The sequence below is a fragment of the Podarcis liolepis genome, assembly GCF_965112155.1.
Source record: "Podarcis liolepis genome assembly, chromosome: 4".
Classification (NCBI taxonomy): domain Eukaryota; kingdom Metazoa; phylum Chordata; class Lepidosauria; order Squamata; family Lacertidae; genus Podarcis; species Podarcis liolepis.
In genome coordinates this window covers 49,945,719-49,964,337 of record NC_139558.1, presented here as the reverse complement: position 1 = coordinate 49,964,337, position 18,619 = coordinate 49,945,719, and the positions used below count along the sequence as shown (strand labels likewise).

At 39.5% G+C, this 18,619-nt stretch overlaps 1 protein-coding gene across 4 annotated transcripts in view; it reads right to left on the bottom strand.

Annotated features, from left to right (window-relative positions):
• KDM6A (lysine demethylase 6A) overlaps nucleotides 1-18,619 on the bottom strand; it is a 104,477-nt gene that overhangs the window by 60,402 nt on the left and 25,456 nt on the right. For all 4 annotated transcript variants that reach the window (XM_083498408.1, XM_083498410.1, XM_083498407.1 and 1 more), the window contains exons 3-5: nucleotides 15,259-15,367; nucleotides 8,347-8,396; nucleotides 1,838-1,896 (exon numbers count right to left, since the gene is read on the bottom strand). In XM_083498408.1, the coding sequence (XP_083354534.1) occupies nucleotides 1,838-1,896; nucleotides 8,347-8,396; nucleotides 15,259-15,367 (218 nt within the window). The remainder of the gene's footprint in view (nucleotides 1-1,837; nucleotides 1,897-8,346; nucleotides 8,397-15,258; nucleotides 15,368-18,619) is intronic.

The following is an 18,619-nucleotide window of genomic DNA, read 5'->3' as shown; positions in this document are numbered from 1 at the left end:
TCTAAGACACCTTAAGTAATAAAATATTGAATAGCGGTAATATACTTACAAACAGAGTGTTTACATTGGTTCATTGAGTTTAAAAACCATTTTAGACTTTTTAATATTTTAATTTTAGAATAATAATCTGTTGAATATATTATTAAATACAGTGGTACCTCAGGTTACATATGCTTCAGGTTACATACGCTTCAGGTTACAGACTCCCCTAACCCAGAAATAGTGCTTCAGGTTAAGAACTTTGCTTCAGGATAGGAACAGAAATTGTGCTCTGGCAGCACAGTGGCAGCAGGAGGCCCCATTAGCTAAAGTGGTGCTTCAGGTTAAGAACAGTTTCAGGTTAAGAATGGACCTCTGGAACGAATTAAGTACTTAACCCGAGGTACCACTGTACTAGTAACAAATGAATAGCAGGCCTTAAGTGTCCACATCATCAAGAAGAGAAAGATTTAAATCAAGTTTCCTATTTTCTAATTCATGTATTCTGATAAAAATGTGCATATTAATTGGTTGCTATAGCAATTAAAATATTCACTTACAACTAAATGGTAGATTTTATAATGCTAGGAACATACCGTGTTTTCCGGCATATAAGACGACTGGGCGTATAAGACGACCCCCAACTTTTCCAGTTAAAATATAGAGTTTGGGATATACTCGCCATAGAAGACTACCCCCGCCTGCAACCAACTAGAGGCAGCCAGTCTTTTCATCCCTGTACGCACACTGCAGCTCTCGCAGGAGCCTCACACCGCAGTCTCACAGGAGGATCGGGGGGGGAGGGGCAGACGGAGGGGAAGACTTCAAAGCCCCGCTTGCCTCATCCCTCCTCCATCCTTGGCGGCAGCCAGACCCTTGGAGCAGTGCCCCCCAATGCTGGGCTGGAGGTGGTGAGGGTGTTTTTGGCACTCGCCAAGCGTCTCTTCAGACGGGACGGGAGGGGAAGTTGCGGGGGTATGGGGAGAGAAAGGAGAGCGGCCGGCAGAGCAATGACTGTCGGCTGGGAAATGAAAGTCAAGCCTCGAAACCCCCCCACCTCCCGTTTCTGGTCCTCCTCATGGGGTGGGGTGGGGGTGGAGAGGAGGGGGCGGGGACTGGCCAGCAGCCGGGGCTGCCGGCGACCCCAGCGGGCTCCCTGTGCACTCCGTGCCCCTCTTGTCACGTTTGTGGTTTGGGACAAGGCGGCAAGTCTGTGCATCAAGAAAAGCCCCGCGCCCTCGAGCCCCGCCGCAGACCGCGGACAGCACGGGCCCCGACTCCCAACGCCGCTTTGCTTGCCACTCCTTGGAGCGAGGGAAATGGGCCCAAAGCTGCAAGGCGAGGAGCCGGCACAGGCCGGAGCCCCCCAACCTAAAGCCCGCCAAGCGCCACCAGGGGCAGAGCGCGCACCCCTCCGCTGCCTCTGCCATCACAGCAGCAGCCCGAGGCAAGGCAATCGAGCCTCGATCGGCCGTCCAGCAAAGCAGCAGGCTGCGCTCACCGACTCCCTCTCCTCCTTCCCAACAGGTGACTCCACATCGCCACAATCATACCCGGCATATAAGACGACCCCCGACTTTTGAGAAGATTTTCCTGGGTTAAAAGGTCATCTTATACACCAGAACATACGGTAATTCTACCATTTTGGTCAAATTGCTCATACGCTTTTCCCACTACAATACATCTTCTTAGGGAATGAAGACATTGGGAAGTGAATGGATTTTGTTTGTCTCCCTCTGTAACATGTAAGGTCAGTAAACCAAGTCACTCACTTGAAGATTTAATACCCAGAACTTTTGAAACTACAACACATAATGCAACAAGATGTTAGAAGTAGAAAGTATGCTCATCCACTTACCACTGAAATGCATTATAATGGAAGTAGACCAAGCCAAGGCCATACAAAAAGGCAGCATTCTGTAAAAGAAAACACATTTTTAACTGACAGACATAAATGAATGCCTGCATTTTTCTAGGAAAGTATCAAAAACTGTACTGTAGTACAAAATGATATTTCAGGCACTGCTTGGTAGAATGAATGGTGATCAGAATAAAATGTTACTCATATTAGCAAATTTTACAGTATTGCTACATTACTGAAATAATGGAGCATGTGAATTGATAGATCAATAGCATTTCTTATTCATTTAAATTGAAACAATGAAAAACTGCTGTCATAATCCAACTTGCAATCTAGTGGCCTGCTTTCCTTAGACAGAGCATATGTTTAAAAACTGTGGGGTGACAAGAGACACCCGCAAGATACAGGAAAGAATTGCAGTCAAATGGAAGAATCTCAAGGTTAAACGGCACACTGTTTTATTATCTTAAGTATTCTCTCTGTTGACTAGGTATGTACTCTGGAATAGCCATACTTTGCTTATACACCTTTCATGGACCTTCCTCGTGGCACCATTATTTAATTATTGTTCCAATGTCTCCATTGAAAACTGCCTGGAAGCCAGTTAGTACTCTTGCAGCTATATTGTGTGCCAACTGGAACCACATGCTACAGACATATTGCCAGTACTTTATCACCTTCACTGGCTCTCACACAAAACCTAAGATCATCAATGAATGCCCTTCTCCAAGTGCTCAAACTGCCCTAAAGAAGGAAACTAAGTACCATATTGACCTTCCTGTGGAAGGACTTCTGCTTGCAAAATGGGGATTCCCCTACTGCCCTTGCATATTTGGCTAGGGAGGAGGGCAGGAGATCTCCCAGAACAGGGTCAGTAGGAGAGGGTGGGATCATTCCATCTCACAAGTTGAATTCCACCCTCTGTATTTACTCAGCCATTGCAGCTTCTATGGAAAGCAAAGTTGTTTTGGCAATTGCAACTAGAAGAAAATGTCTTTAGCTCTGACTCCAGAAACAGCATTACCCTCCCTACAAGTTTATGCATCTCAAAGTAGCATGTACTCTCAACCACCCAAGAAAGGGCTGCACATAGTTCGACAACCAGTGTTCTCTGGCCCTCCAATGTAAGCTGAAGATTAGAAGTGAGTTAACACAACTATACTATATTGAATTGTGCACACTTCCTTTTTAATGAGTCAGGCCAAAGATATAAAGCAGTGGTAGTATGGAGACCCATTTATGCTCTATCCACCTTTATTCTCGCTCTCCTGGTACTGAGACCAGGATAGAATGAAACATGTAAAGAGTATATAAGTGTAAGTCAGACCTGAGGAGGGGTACAGAGAAGACCAGGAAACATCCCCCAATTTAGTAACTCCAACAAAAATTCAGCCAAACAACGCTCTACTTGACTCAACAGTTTCTGATATAAATCAGTATAATTAAATAATGGGATGGTTTTTCATATAATTGATATCAGTTCTATTCAAGCAACAAATTTTATTTACATGAATTCATGAGCCACACTTGAATAACAGGACTGTAAAGGTTGCATACAATTTCAAAACAATAAAATCAAGAAGAAAATCACAGTAGCTACAGCATGACCAAGGTGGCCTTCACTGGTCAGCAGCCATTTATCTTCAGATGACAGGTGCTACTGGTGAAAGAGGTTCTCAGATGAATGAAGAATATGGGCAGAGCACTTTGAATTGTGTTCTGAAACAAACTGCCAAAAAATACCACTTGTGAGATGTATTCCATATAGCCAGTCCCAGTTAAAATTTCAGTAGTTGTAGGTTATATTGAATGCACTGCAGTACCTCATAATGCTTTTGTTATTTATTATAAAGATGTTATACTCTGCCTTTCCATACATCATTAAACTAACAACAACAGAGATAAAGATAAGATTACAATGGTTGTTGAACTAGCTTTGTACTATCATACTTCTTTCTAGAACAAAATAGATTCAAAGATTCATAGGATTGTAGAGTTGGAAGGGACCGGGGGTGATCTAGTCCAACCCCCTGCAATACAGGAATCTGTTGCCTAATTTGGGTCTCGAACCCAGACCCTGAAATGAAGAGTCTCATGCTCTACATCTTTGCACTCTTTGGCTGCCAAAGATGAGCGGTGTTTCGAATCTATCAGTCTGTATTTCTCTATAGCATAAAAATATCCTGGGTATTATAAAGAGGTACAATTGAGAAACTCTGCCAATATGTAATGAATATGTGCAATATTCATTACATATTCAACAGAATTCTTAAAGCGTTACCATGGTAAAGTGTTATTTAGTTCAGAATCATGGTCATGAAATTTAAACCAGGGTAGGTATTATTCAAGAAAAGTGTGCTATACAAATTTTCAACTCTTCTCATTCTAAATCCTGGAGATTTGTAACAATAAGAAAACATCCTATTAAAATCAGTTTTACAGCATCTATAAAGCCCAAAAGAGGTTAAGCCCTATTTCAACAAGTTCCAGCTGCAATTCAGGACACTTTGTTACCACTTCCACACATACATGGTTCAGCAAAAGAGGTCATGTGGGCATACAATAAGCAAAACTATTTCCTCTGATATAAAACTTAAAGAGCCCATGCAAGGATTTATAGAAGCAATGAATGCTCCATATCTTCTGCCAATATGAACACCCGGGGGGGGGGGGTGCGTTCCTACTAATTGTGTAAAGAATCCCCCAAAGCTAGGTCATCAAGACAAAATAAACTATTGATGGAGAAAGAAATCGGGAAGCATCCAGTAGATAGGTGCTGTAATAATAAATTACGTAGTCAGTTTGAAAGCAGTTGTAGTAAGTGCATTTTCAGGTTGCACAGATAAACATTCTTGAAATCTTAATCTTGAAGTTTACCACTTATCTGGTTCTGCCCCCCCCCAAGTGAAATTGCGTAAAATGGGGAGCACCCTCTAAAAAAGCCTCTAAATACCCAATTCAAAATATCTAGATTTGAAGCTCTGGGGCTGGCTGGAGGATGTGCTGGAAGGCGGCTACACTACCCTTCTACCCCATGCGTCAGCTGTCACACAGGGATGCTGAGCAGCCTAAACAAAGCCCTGCAACATGTCAGGTCTCTTCGGGACTTCCTCCACCCTCACCCTCTTTGGGCTCCAGAAAGAGTCTCGTCGTGAACCACTAGGACTCTCCCAATTTCCCCCCTCAATTTCCTAATATGATTCTCTTTCTTTCCTGGCGCCGAGCATATACACGGTTGAGTAGAAAACATGTAGGTGTGTGGGGGGGGGGGGGTCATACAAGAGATACATGAGTTGCAGCAATATACATTATGAAAAGATTTTGAAGTTCCCAAGTCTCTTTCCTGTATTTCTCTTTTACCCTTCAAGTATTTTTGAACCAAATCAATTTTGATCAACTGCTACAGTCACTTTTGTGTGTTTATAGAATGACATAATTAGCAGCAGAATAATACAACACTGAATTCTCAACTATCTCTGGAGAATGGATTCTTAATTATTTCTCTAGGCACTCAAGTGAGACTGCTACCTGGAAGATTTTTATTGCATAAGATGTTCCATCCAGATTCATATATAAACAGTTTTACTCTAAGGGAATGTGTAAGAACCACGATGATAAACAGTACAGCTCTCCCTTACACTCTGCAAAATTGATTGTATCATTATCAGATACTGAAACCTTTTCACAGGTCGGAATGGGCACTTTCCTAAGACCACCAAGTATGTGATGTGAGTCTCTGAGCTACTTTTCTAAGAAAAGCAACCAATATGTTTAACTAATTATATATTGTGCATTTTGAATATGAGAAGGGAGAGAAGCCCAGAAAGAGCCTCAATTATTGCTATATTGTTACAAAATATATCAGATGCATACCCCACATGTAAATACTATAAATTAGAACAGTATCTCCTTCTGAAGATGAAGGCACTGAAAGCAACATAATAATGTGACTGCATTTCAACATCTGTTGCCTGAGGGGATATCCATGAGAAGAGAAATGCTTTCCCATTATCTTCACCCAGTTTGCAAGAGATGTAGGAAGTGTGGTGCCACTGATAGATCAGGCCAAAGTACAAGTCATACTGATCATCATCCTGAATGGAAGATAATGCTAAAAAACAATGGCTTATGAAATACATAGCCCACCTAGTTTTCAGTATCATGAGTACATTTTAATAAAGCTCTTAAATGTGTGGGAAAATATGTTTTGAAGTACAGTGTGTCTCTGGAAATTCTAGTTAAGTACAAAACACCTAGAAAACACCTGCTCAGTTTTACGGAGTGTAAAGATGTGTATTCTAAAAGGAGTCTTTAAATCAGAGTTACATTCACAATTTACAGGCTTAGACAGATTTATAGGCAGCATACACTATTTCTACAAGCTCTGCATGAACAGTTAATTTTACAAAATTTGATGAGATCCCACTACCTATCGTTGGCATTTCTAATCGGTACATTCTGAAGTAATACATATAAGTGGAATGAACCAAAAATTCACAGTAATCCCATTATTTTTAATGCAGACTTCACCTTGCAATTTCAATTTAGTTGTACAACATGGCTGCATAAGGCGAAGGTGGGGAACCGCTGACCCTCTAGATTTTGCTGAACTACAACTCTCATCAGCCCTAGCAAGCATGGTCAGTGGCTATGGATAATGGGACTTGTAGTTCTGCAACATCTGGAGGGCCAAAGGTTCCCCACACCTGGCCTAAGATAATACCTGCAACATTTCAAAGTCCTCCAAATCAAATACTTCAAGGTAAGAAGTATTACAGGCAATATCCAACTAAGTCATACTGTGAGTACACCAACTGAAATCAACGGACAAGTTACTTAAATCCACAAATTCCTATGGGTCTACTCCAAATATGACTAACAGCAGATATTACCCTGTAGAGCAAACTTTGAATTTTAGAAGGATACTTTACTTATGGTCGATGTCTGCTTCGTTGCCAAGTGCCAATTCTCACTGCAAAATATGCCATTCAATACTTTGAGATACACCTCCAATACCTCTGTTCATTTAGTTATATACGTGTAGTACACTCAATGAATGGGGTACTGGAGGCTAATCTCCAAGTAATGTGGAACTCCTAAATTTGGAAGGAACAAATGTCATTTCACCTTACACTGTTACTTTACAATGTAACAGTGGAAACCAAAGAACAGCACCAATGCTCTAAGTGGATATGAAGGTCCCACCATCCAAAAATTCACTTATCTCCACGAAACTCTACTATAAGCTCTGCAGTCACTTATACCAACAGCCTATTTTCTTAGTTCCTTGCTTGTTTGTGCTTTGCTGGTTTGAGGCAGCCATTTTCCAGCAGAAACTATGGAGGGAGGGGTGAAATTAATGAAGAACCAAAACAAAGTACATATTTTATTGGCATCAACACCTAATGACACCCCTCTTTTCATGTTCTTTCCCTTTCTTGCAAATGCAGCTTTTAAAAATGTAACTTCTTCCAAAATCACAAATGTGCAGGCAAAATTAAAATAAATCAATTTATAAGCTCTATTCAATAAGAATGCAAAAAGTCTTAACCTGTTAAGCCAAATCTAGTATTAATATTTTGTGCACCATACACCACAGTAGTTACTGTTTTCTTTATTCAGAGTAGCAGATCATATCAACCCATTTTTTTTAAATCACCTCAAAACCAGAACCACTGCAGAAGATAGGTATATTCATCACCATTGTGACTTAAGTTGAGCTGGTATCTTAAAATTCAAACATACACAATCCAGTAATTTAAAGCTCCAACATAACTGAATGATTCTGAGTATATATGATTGTATATATGATCAAACAAATTTTAATTGTGTTTTGAGACACCCTGAATGCCTAACATTGAGGCAAAAAATAGAAATGCTTTAATAAATATATATTTTATTGTGGGGGTCGAAGCTCTCGCAATCCCTAGGAGCTGACTTCTATGACACAGGCAGAAACCTGTGTCCACACTGGGTAGTTGAAGTGTCAATCACCAGACAAGCAGAAAATCCCAACACCCATCTGCTGCCCCTTGCCAGTTCTAAGGTGGAGAAGGACAGCATGAGTACTTCAATTTATCATTGACCCTATCCTGTGTTCTGAAGATGCTGTCTAAAATCAGGGACCATACCACCAAGGCCATCCAAAATTGGTTGACCCTCTATGAAGGAAAATAACTGCAAGTTAACTTGGTAAAGAATAATACACTGTACAACAACAATGAACACAGAAAAGAAGATGGTTTAAGAAAATGCTGCCCAGTAAATTTTAGCAGCAGTCTTAGGTTATCTACTGCTGAACACTTCAGACCTGAAACAAGCAAAAACAAAAAGCAGGCACAGCCAGCTACATAATACCATCACTAAAGTTTGAGCTATGGTAAACAACAGTGTAGACAAACAATATAGCAAAATATTGTGGCATTGATACATATAATCTACTATGTATAAAAACTAGAGTACTGTTTGAAACAAGATGACTTTTTAGAAGTATAATTTATACATACCTTCCAGTAGTCAGATTGTAAACTGTAGTACCTCTGGTATGCAGATAATGCTGCAACAGAAAGAATATTTTTTAGAAAACAAACTCAAAATTTTAGTAATTATAACAAGGTTATTTGCTGACTCCAGATATAATGATAAACCTTGATCAACATAGTTAACAGGACAAGATCTAACCATGGGAAGTGGTCTTCTTCCTCCCACCCCTCTTCTCTGGAGCACAAAGTCCTCTTTCCTGGTTATCTGTGTTTTAGGGAAAATGTTCACCAGGTTTTCTATTTAATCAAGGTCCAGAAACCATGGGTTAATGCTAAGTTCCATCTTTGGTTAAATGGAGACTCTGATTATCAGTGCCAGTTAAATGCTTTACTACACTTAAAGGGGGTATTCATTCCCAAAACAGGAAAGGGGAGTGCTTATTTCTACAATGGGTTTCAATAGACAATCCTACGCATGTTTACTCAGAAGTAAGTTCCATTGTGTTCAATGGAATCTTGAATGAAAGAAAATATGTCTGCAGCAGTCCAATGTAGATCGCAACCTCACCCAAACATGTTATTTAACAGATATTTACAGTGATAAAGCCACAACACATCAGCCTAAAATCTTAAATCAAAACTGAATTGCTAGGAATAATAGAAGGATAAATGAAGAGTAGCTGTTTTTATGTACTGCCATAAATTAGGAGTTTGATTCAACACATACACACATTTTCAAAACTGGTTGCATACTTATACTCTGAGCAAAATAACCACACAATATAAACAGTGTTGATAGTTCTTTTACTTTCCTATCAGTATTTTTTTATTGCTCATCATTTCTACACAGTCATTATGAAGCACATTATGTCTCCTAGCTCAAGTCATCTGATGAAATTAACTCTTGTTAGTTGAAAGGCATAACATTAAATTGCATTTACTCGAACTATTTGGTGAGGATAGTTTTCAATCAAAATCTGTTCATCATGACACAGGCATCTAGGATATCTAAATCCCTCCATCCATACTCATAATGTTATGGGAAACCCAAATGCTTTCCTTTCCTTTATTTTTTAAAAAGCATAGTTGAAGTACTTTTCAAAGGCCAAGAATTTACGTATATAACAATCTGAATAGAATACAATCTATATGAAATGGATTTTTAAAAATGAAATTAGGCCTAAATTGGTTGCTTTAAAATAATTGTTTTTTAGACTTACAGTTATTGTTTTGGGGAATAATAAAGCAAAAATAGAACAAATTCTTACAGGCAATATCCAACCAAATATTCAGAGTAGACACATTTAAAATGATAAACTTAAGTTACTGTAATGAATGTTAGGCATCATCCTATATGACTAAAATAATACATCTTAAGAAGGAAATGGACACAAAATGTTAATTGAATAATTAGAATCTGTCTAGGTGTGGGGGAACCTCTGGCTTATGCAATGAATTTGGACCGAAAGGTCTTCCTATTTGACCTGCATTTGGTCATTTCCCACAAAGCTAAACCATCTGTATCACTTCGGAGATCATATGTGACATCAGGTGTCAGAAAGCAGGACTGGATTCCCTATGCATCAGCTGATGCATGGGAAATTAACTCTTCCTTGGTTCAGGTGCCCAGGTGGTGAACTCTCTCACACACACAAACCTTGCAGAAAACAGAATTTAACTCCAGCGCCCATTAGCTAATGGGTGGGGTCTCAATCCTGTTGTCACTATCAATTCTCACCTTGCTGGGCAACTCTGACAGGTGGGTGATAACCACTTGACATCATTATGACATCAGAAAGTTGAAAAGTGGGTAGTCCTGCCACCTGTCAAAGTTGGTTCACAAGGTGGGGAGAGATAAAAGATCTGGCTCACTGGACCAAACAAGTTCTCTACAGCTGGATTAAGGGATTTGTCTATTATTATGAAACAGCAAAAATACAAAAGACAAACCTGAAACCGTAGCTAGAGTTTATGCAAGTACTTCACACTGCTTCTCATACACAATTTACACTATTCAAGATATTAATGGTGTATCTATACCACAGACAAACTAACTGAATAGTAATTCACTACAGCAAGGAAATCCTTGGAAATGTAATAAGACTAAGAATCATTACTTTTACATCTTCCAGAATTCTTTGGGGGATGCCTGACAGTTGATAATGCAATTCTTTTCATGTAGATAACTCATGAGGTCACAGAATCATGTATTTCATAATCTTCTGTGGGGAACCTAACTGAATTTCAGCAAATATCAAAAGGAAATTATATACATGAAATCCAAAATTACCAACAGCCTGTGGATTATTCTTGGCAAACTCATGTTGCAATAATTCATATATGAAGGAAAGGCAGTTCTCAAGTTCTCATTGTATTCTAGCATGTCCAAGAAACAGAACCAAGGTTCAGTTATATATATAAGCATTGGTAGATAAGCAGGTAAAGTCCTCATTCGAATAGTTGCTTTGATGTCCCCCTTAGCAATCTCCATAGAATGGCAGCCATTCACTTGACTGCCCAATATTGCACTTGTGGACATTTTTCTGGTGGTGAGAAAAACAATCTTTGTTCAACACTGGTTGATCATTGCTTACTGACAGGGATCTCTAAAGGAAGCATTATGCCTGTGGATTTGCTAGTATCATTCCCCTGATCAGCAAAGTGCTACCACATATGAGCATTTTTAATGCTAAATGGACTTAAGAAAAGTCAGAAATGATTCCCTGTTGTCCTAGGACAAGAGAACCTACAGGTTAGCAATCTCAAGTCTTTCATACAGGGAAACTGGGAAAAGGAGTTGGGTTCCACAAGCACAATTGGATGTTTCTCAGGATGAACAGTGGCAGATTAAAGCTTCAAGAATGTGCAAGTAAAGAGAGCAGGGCTGATGGGGGAGGAAAGCCTTCTGTTCAGCCTGAATACACAATGAGGGAAGAGAGAGAAAGAGGCATGAAATTTGTGTTAAGTGAGCATTCCATTTCTCCAAACCTTTTAATTATAGTCTGTGTCAGAGTTTTATTTGATAACATAACCTGAAGACTTTTTGTGTGCTTTAAGAATAAAAAGTACATTATGTGTAATAATGCAAGCCTCCATTTCTGAACATGTACAGAGTGTTAAATGCAGTTCTCACAGTGTTGGGAACTGGAAAATATGAGGACAAACAGATCAGAAAGACAGCAGAGAAACTTGGGCAAGTAATAGTTGATTTGACAAGCATAAAATCACAAAAAAGGTGGAATATTCCACCTTTAAAACAACCTCTGATCCATCTTGGATTCCCTTCTTTTTGAGTATTTCTGACCATGGGATCTCACCCAGTAGCTCCCTAAGTTTTTTGAAATTGGCCTTCTTAAAGTCCAGAGTGCATGTCCAACTACACTCAAGCTTTCCCTTGCCTCTATATAATAAACCCCAAGAAGACATAATCATTTCCTCCCAGGGTTCCTAGTTATTCCACTTCATCAATCAGTTCTTCCATGTTGGTGAGAACCAAGTCCATGATCCCTTTGTTCCTTTTTCCAACTTCTGAGAAACAAAATCGTCAGTTAAGCAATTGATCGTGAGTCCTAAGTCAATGCAATCTTCAACTATTGTGCTGAGACTGGCCAAACTATATTCAAACATAACCAATTATTAAAAGCATTATTAATTTATTTTCTAAAGTATTTCTAAGCCACCTGTCCTTCCTCATATTGATCGCAGGGTGGAGTATCACAAAAACAAAGCCACAGTATAATTTAACAGTCATTGCTCCAGGGCCTCCTGCTGGTCCCAATAAGTCAATTCACTCAATAATTGAATGGCTGCATTCTGCACAAATTGCAGTTTCTGGACAGTCTTCAAGTATAGCTCCACATCCAGAATGTTGCAACAACTGTACTTAAACCAGTAAGAGCTTGCGGAAGGCATTACTAGTCAACAAGGTCATCTATGCCTCCAGTGATGGATCAAGGAGCATCTTCAAGCTACATACCTGCTCTTTAAGGGAAGTACAACCCTGTTCAAAATGGGGCTGCCTAATTTCCAGATCCTGGAGCCACCAACTAGAGTCTCAGTTTTGTCAGGATTCAGCCTTAAGTACGGGCCTTAAATTCATCCTACTCCTACATCTGGTGACCTGTCCAGGACTCACATGACATCTGATTCAGATGTCAAGGGGCAGGTAACACTGGGTGTCATGAGCATGTTGATGGCACCCTACACTAATCTTCTGATGATCTCACCTAGCAGCTTTTTATAGATGTTAAATAGCAAGGAGGGGAGCAAAATGGAACCTGGACTGACCCCAGACCACAACTGCCATGGGATCAAGTAGCTGTTCCCCAATGCTATTATCTGAAACCAAAATCTGGTAGGAGTGGAACAACTGTGTCACTGTGCCTCCATCTCTCAACCCAACAGAGACAGCCCAGCAAGATACCATGGTCTGTGGTATCAAAAGCCACTGAGAAATCCAGAAGGAACAACAGAATAGCACTCAACCTATCTGTCTTCAAATAGAGGTTATCCATCAAGGCGACTGAGGCAGTTTTGGTTCAAAACCTGGCCCAGATACCTTATTGAATAAGTAAGTTTCATCCAGAGTGCCTGAAGTTGGGTGTACACCATCTTTTCAAAATAGACTACTTAGCTATAGATGTGCAAAACCTCTAGGTGCAGGTGTTTGGGAGGGGGGGTTAGGAGAAGACACAGCATTTTCTGTTTAAATAAAGTGGAGGCCACTGCCTCATGCAAAGAAGCATTACACACTCGAACACACTCCACCAAGATCTAACTAGCTAGGAAGGGTAAGGATTGAGAGCATAGGAGGTTGGACAAACACCTTCAAGTTTTGTCCATACTAAGCTGCAAAATCTACAACTGATCCTGTAGCACCTGGTCAGCCAGAGCACAGGACAGCTCCCCAGAAACTGAAGCAACGGTAACAATCAACTTGGTATGAAACTGAATGGCTTTACCCTCAAAGTGCCTTGCAAACGTGTCACAAGGGGAAACCAAAGCTCCAGAACTGGAAAACCTGAGTGGATCTTAGCATTTTTTTTTATCACATAGAACAACTTTGTCAGATAACTACTCTAAAACAAAGGCCAACATATACTCAAACCCCATTTGCAAGAAAGACCTGAGGGCCAAAGAACTGATTTAAAAGCAGGGAGGCTTTTTTACATTACTGCTTGGTGCACGCAATAATTCTCTGTGTCACATAACATACTCACATAACACATGCAACAAAGATCGCAGCAAAATGTCCACAAAACCATGGGGAGGGGAGGCCATTTCCTCTTTCTAAATCCCTCAAACTTTAAAGACATGTAGCACATTTTCTTAATAAAAAAACCTGCATCCATTTTTGAAATTTGGGTTTCATTCCCACAAGTACTAAGCCAGAAAGTTTCTTCAAATTCTGCCCCAAAATGGAGACATTATAGGTGTTTGTTGATTTTACAATTCAAGTCAGTGGAGACCTCGTAAAAAGCTTTGGAAAAGCAAACTATCAGGATTCTGCCTTGAATTCAAAACAAAACAAAATGTCAACTCAGACCTCAAAACATAAGAAGCGCACAATCTGAAACATGTTCCATACCAGTTTGGTTTTATACAGAGCCCTGGGCACTGTATAAATTAATCTTTTTTATTGGTAATGTAATTATTTAAATTGTCAATTTAACAATAAGCCACTCTTCCTAAATTAATCTTTTTTAAAGAAAAAACAGATCAGTTATTAGTTGTTAACATTTCTACGCCTTGTTGTGCTCCTATTAGGCGTGGACCTTCCTGATGTGACCCCTGCTTAATTTTATTGTGTAGCTATTTCTCTATCTTTCTGAGTTACAATACTTACAGCAATACATAAGCTTTTATTTATGTTCTCTATTTAACACAATAAATGTAAAAACATAATGAAAACATCATAAAGACAATACCAAAAGAAGACCTAAACCCAAAGGCTTTAGGTAATTCTTTAGACACTGTTGCATATGCCCAGTGCATCAGGCACATTTAGAGGATCATGCAAAGTACCCATGATCCCTTGGATGACTCATACATACCATACATGCACAATAGCTTTTGAGGTAGTACTAAAGCCCACCCTCTTCCTGGTCTGGATGAACTGTCTCTGATGCCCACTATATGTAACAAAACGTGTACAAGAGGGAAGGTCCAAGCAAAGCTGAGAAATATCTAATCGAGGTTTGGATTCAGTTAGGCTTCAAGGCTGCTTTACACTTTCAATCACATTGCTGGGAGCATGATGGGGCCTAGGGATTTTGAAGCTGTATTTCAAACACTGAACCTAGGCTAAAAGGGGGACAAAATCTAATGGGTGGGTCAAGAACTGCTCCAGACTCATCCTAGAACTAATCTAATGAGTAGAGTATTAAACATTTGCAAATGGAAAAACAACTTCTATCACTGCCAGGGCACCAAGGGTCACAGAGGCTGGGAGGATCCCTCTCAGGAGGGTCATCATAGCAAGGGGAAGACCATCATGGCCCTATTCATCAACCAGAGATAGAGCAGCAACAGGCAGCTTGCTTCCCCAATCCCTGCATAGCACTCTGCTCCAACTGCCAGTTACCGCAGAACTAAAAGGATCACAGAACTAAAAGAAGATACATGAGCTAGGTGGCCTAGGGCCACTGGGAGGCTGCTCCTCAGGAAGAACATTATGGTAAGATGGGCCCCCATCAACCAACCAGTGAAGCAACAGTGGTTCCATTGTTTGGTTTCCACCCTCTCTTCCTTCCCATTCCTTTTGTTCATGTATATTAGACTGTAAGTTTGTGGGCAAGGACTGTTCAACCTTTTGAGAGAGGCCACATTTAGAAAGTTTTAGGCATTTTGTAAATGTTAAATAATAATTCCTTCATAAATATGTAAGCACATGAGATCCTGAGCAAAGACTGCTAAAAGAAATGGCAATGGACTTACCTTTTGGATAATCCTCCAATAAGAGGTTGAAGTGACCTAATTGGCAAAAGAAATCGGATTCGACTTTTCCTTCTGCTTTCAATATTAACGATTCATAGCAGCCAACAGCCTGAGGGGGAAGATAACAAACTTTATAAATATAATGTACTAAATACAATATATGTAAAGTTCTTATAAAGCAAGTCATCACTTTTGGATAACTTTAGCACTGCATTAAATAATATATATATATATATATATATATATATATATATATATATATATATACACACACATTTTGGAACACCGTGTACTATTTCATTTTTCTTTTGTGGAAATGAACACGTCCCAATTCTACAACAGCAGTGTTCATACAATGGTGCTTCATCTACATTTTAAAGTTAGCAGCTTTTCTCCTGGTGTACACTGCTGAAAAGTTCCCATGCTGCTTTTCCTGTGTCACAAACAAAGCAAACCGAAACTTAAGCTTCCTGTGTCATCTGAACCCAGGCAACCAAGGGTTTAAAGAGAAACGAACCATGAGCTCTGCTTCAGATGAAACAAGTCAGTCAGAAAGGCTTGTTTGGTCTACAGCAGGCACATCCAACTGAATGCGATCTACTTCCAGTGTAATAAACTGAAGTGATCTACCCAGTGTCATTGACCATAGTTGTTGAGCTTTTTGGGAGAGGATGGACCACAATTGTTTAACTTTTTTTAGAGAGAGATCACAGTTGATGAGCTTATTTTACAGGGAAAGATAACATTTTGGGGAGGATGAGCTTTGTTAAGCTTTTTTTTAGGTGGGGGACATGAAGGACATGAGGCTAATTAGCACAGGGGGCGGGGCGCATAGAGATCGCTCGGGAGGAACAGGTTGGACATTGCTGGTCTACGGGGCAGCCACAGGGCAGAGGAACATCACAGCAATTTAGAGGAGAATGTACCAGCAGGTCATGCACTTTAAATTATAGATTGTTTCAAACGATGGTTGTAATCGGACATGTGAACTGTGTGAATAAAATAATGCAACTAGGCACCACAGCTATTGTTAAAATATAAAGATATTCTGCTTCAATACAGTCAAACACCATTAAAGGGCTGAATTGATATTGTTTGTTTTGTTTGGATTTTCTCATTTTGCAAGGAATCATTTTTTGATCAAAACATTAAATCCATACTCTAGCATAAAAGACACTACTAGAATAGCACAGAACGAATTATGACTCTAGAAAACTTAAATTATGAATAATCTTGCTTTAAATCCATTGATCTGAGGAGTGAGGCAACACACTAAAACATGGTCTAGTTAAAAAAGAAGGTGTGCTCTAGGTTCATCAACTCTCTCTGCTGCCTCCCATTGTGTCCAGCAATAGCCATTCTTCCCACTGCAAAAACTGCCCCCCTCCCCCATATCATATTCTGGAAGGTAATTCACTGTGTGCTTGTCTGAACCTGTAATTTCCAGATCCTCCCTGGATCATGTTTTTTTTTTTTTTAAATGATATTGCATTGACCACTTCACTTTCCAACCCTCAGGTACCTGATCTGAGGGTCAATTTATATAGGACTCTTGTCTCAACTATATGCCCCAGTTCCTTTGAGATTCCCATCCTGCAACACTTAGTTCATGCACAAATCTGTCCTTTATCTTCTGCAGTGAACACAGATTCAAAGAATTCATTCAATTTCTCTGCAAATCATAGCCTTCTTAAGCACAACTTATCACCTCAGGTTCCAATCACCTTTCTAGCCAGCCTCCAGCTACTGATATATTTAAATATTTTTTGTTGGTGGTGGTGGTCATTATGTAATTTAAAGGAACAAATTCTCACTCCAGCCACACTGGAGTCCAGCATGGAATGCAGCTTTTATGGCTTTGTGGTACAAAGCATGAGAAGGGCAGCTAAGTTTATTCTAAGAGCTGAATATGGATGCTACTGTAACATAAGGGTGATGCTATTAATGTCAGAAAAGGAAGCACTAGCGTTATCTTATTGGGAAGATTAAGAATAAAAATTTAAAGTCTTCTGTTACTTGTTGCCTGCATGCAGTCTACATTTTACAGGGTGTTCTATTAAAACTAGCCTTTATGCCTGTTGCTTTCACAAATGAAATGAAAAGAATCTGTTAATAAAAGGGAAGAGTGCTACAGAAGACAGTTCACTTCCTTTCCTTTGTTTAAAGAGAGGGAATCAATGTTGGAAGAATTTAAGTTGGCAAAATGACCAGCAACAGCTGCCTTGTTGTGGGCATGTGGGTATGATAACTAGCGCAGAGGAAGGAAGCAAAAGAAATGACTGGAGAGAATGCAATTCAGTCTAAAATATAAAAAATCATTTGCGTTATTCTGCCACCTGCTTGCTTTTCATGGGCACTGAACTAAACACTAGTTCACTTGTGCTGGAACTTGAATTATGATAATTCTGCTGCTTTAACATCTAACTTTGTGTAAATGTAAAGATGTGTTTGATAAGGAAATGCACCAACAGAATAAACAAAGATGAGAATTCTAACAGTGCTCATTTTAACTGTACCAAAATAAAACCCAACACTGGGTTGCACAATCCTCAGTCTCCACTACAACAGGAGACAATGGTGGGAAAGTTCATATTTAATTCATTGATTCTCTTGTCTAAAATAATATCCATAGATGACAGAAAAAGAATAAAAATAAGTCAGAAAGAGTAAAAATTACGGTTACATTTTTTACAGTCTTGTACAATTCACTTCGATTTACTTTTTTATTATTATTAAAGGATGTTGCTGATCTTTGCAAATGCAGGGTCAGAGAGAACCCTAATAACTAACCATTCCTGTTATAGATACGGGTGTTTTAATTAAGTTTCCAGTAAACGGGAGGTTGTTTCTGTTGCTATTTTCATTCAAAGTTACCTAACAAGTGCACCCCTCACATAATCCCCCAACCAAAGCTCACACTTACATTGTCATTGATTGCCAGGACCTGACCTCACCTAATCTGCCAAAAAATCATGGAACAGAGAAGTTCAAAATACATCCCGTGTAACCTTTCAAATTAAAATTGTTGTGAAGGATATCCTTTAGCCTTATGTGCACAGGAGTGCTTCTAAATTAGTGAGGGGATGGAAAAGACAGTCTCCGGATTAATTCCAGTTATAGGATTCTCTACTGCTATTCAATCCATTAATATCTGGCTCAGTTAATGTGATTTTATCTTTTCCTAGCCTCAGAACAAAAATGACTTAAACATCAATGTAATTTCTGTTCTTTCCCTTCATCATCAGCTTTTTAATAAGAAAGAAGAGTTTGGATTTGATATCCCGCCTTTCACTCCCCTTCAGGAGTCTCAAAGCGGCTAACATTCTCCTTTCCCTTCCTCCCCCACAACAAACACTCTGTG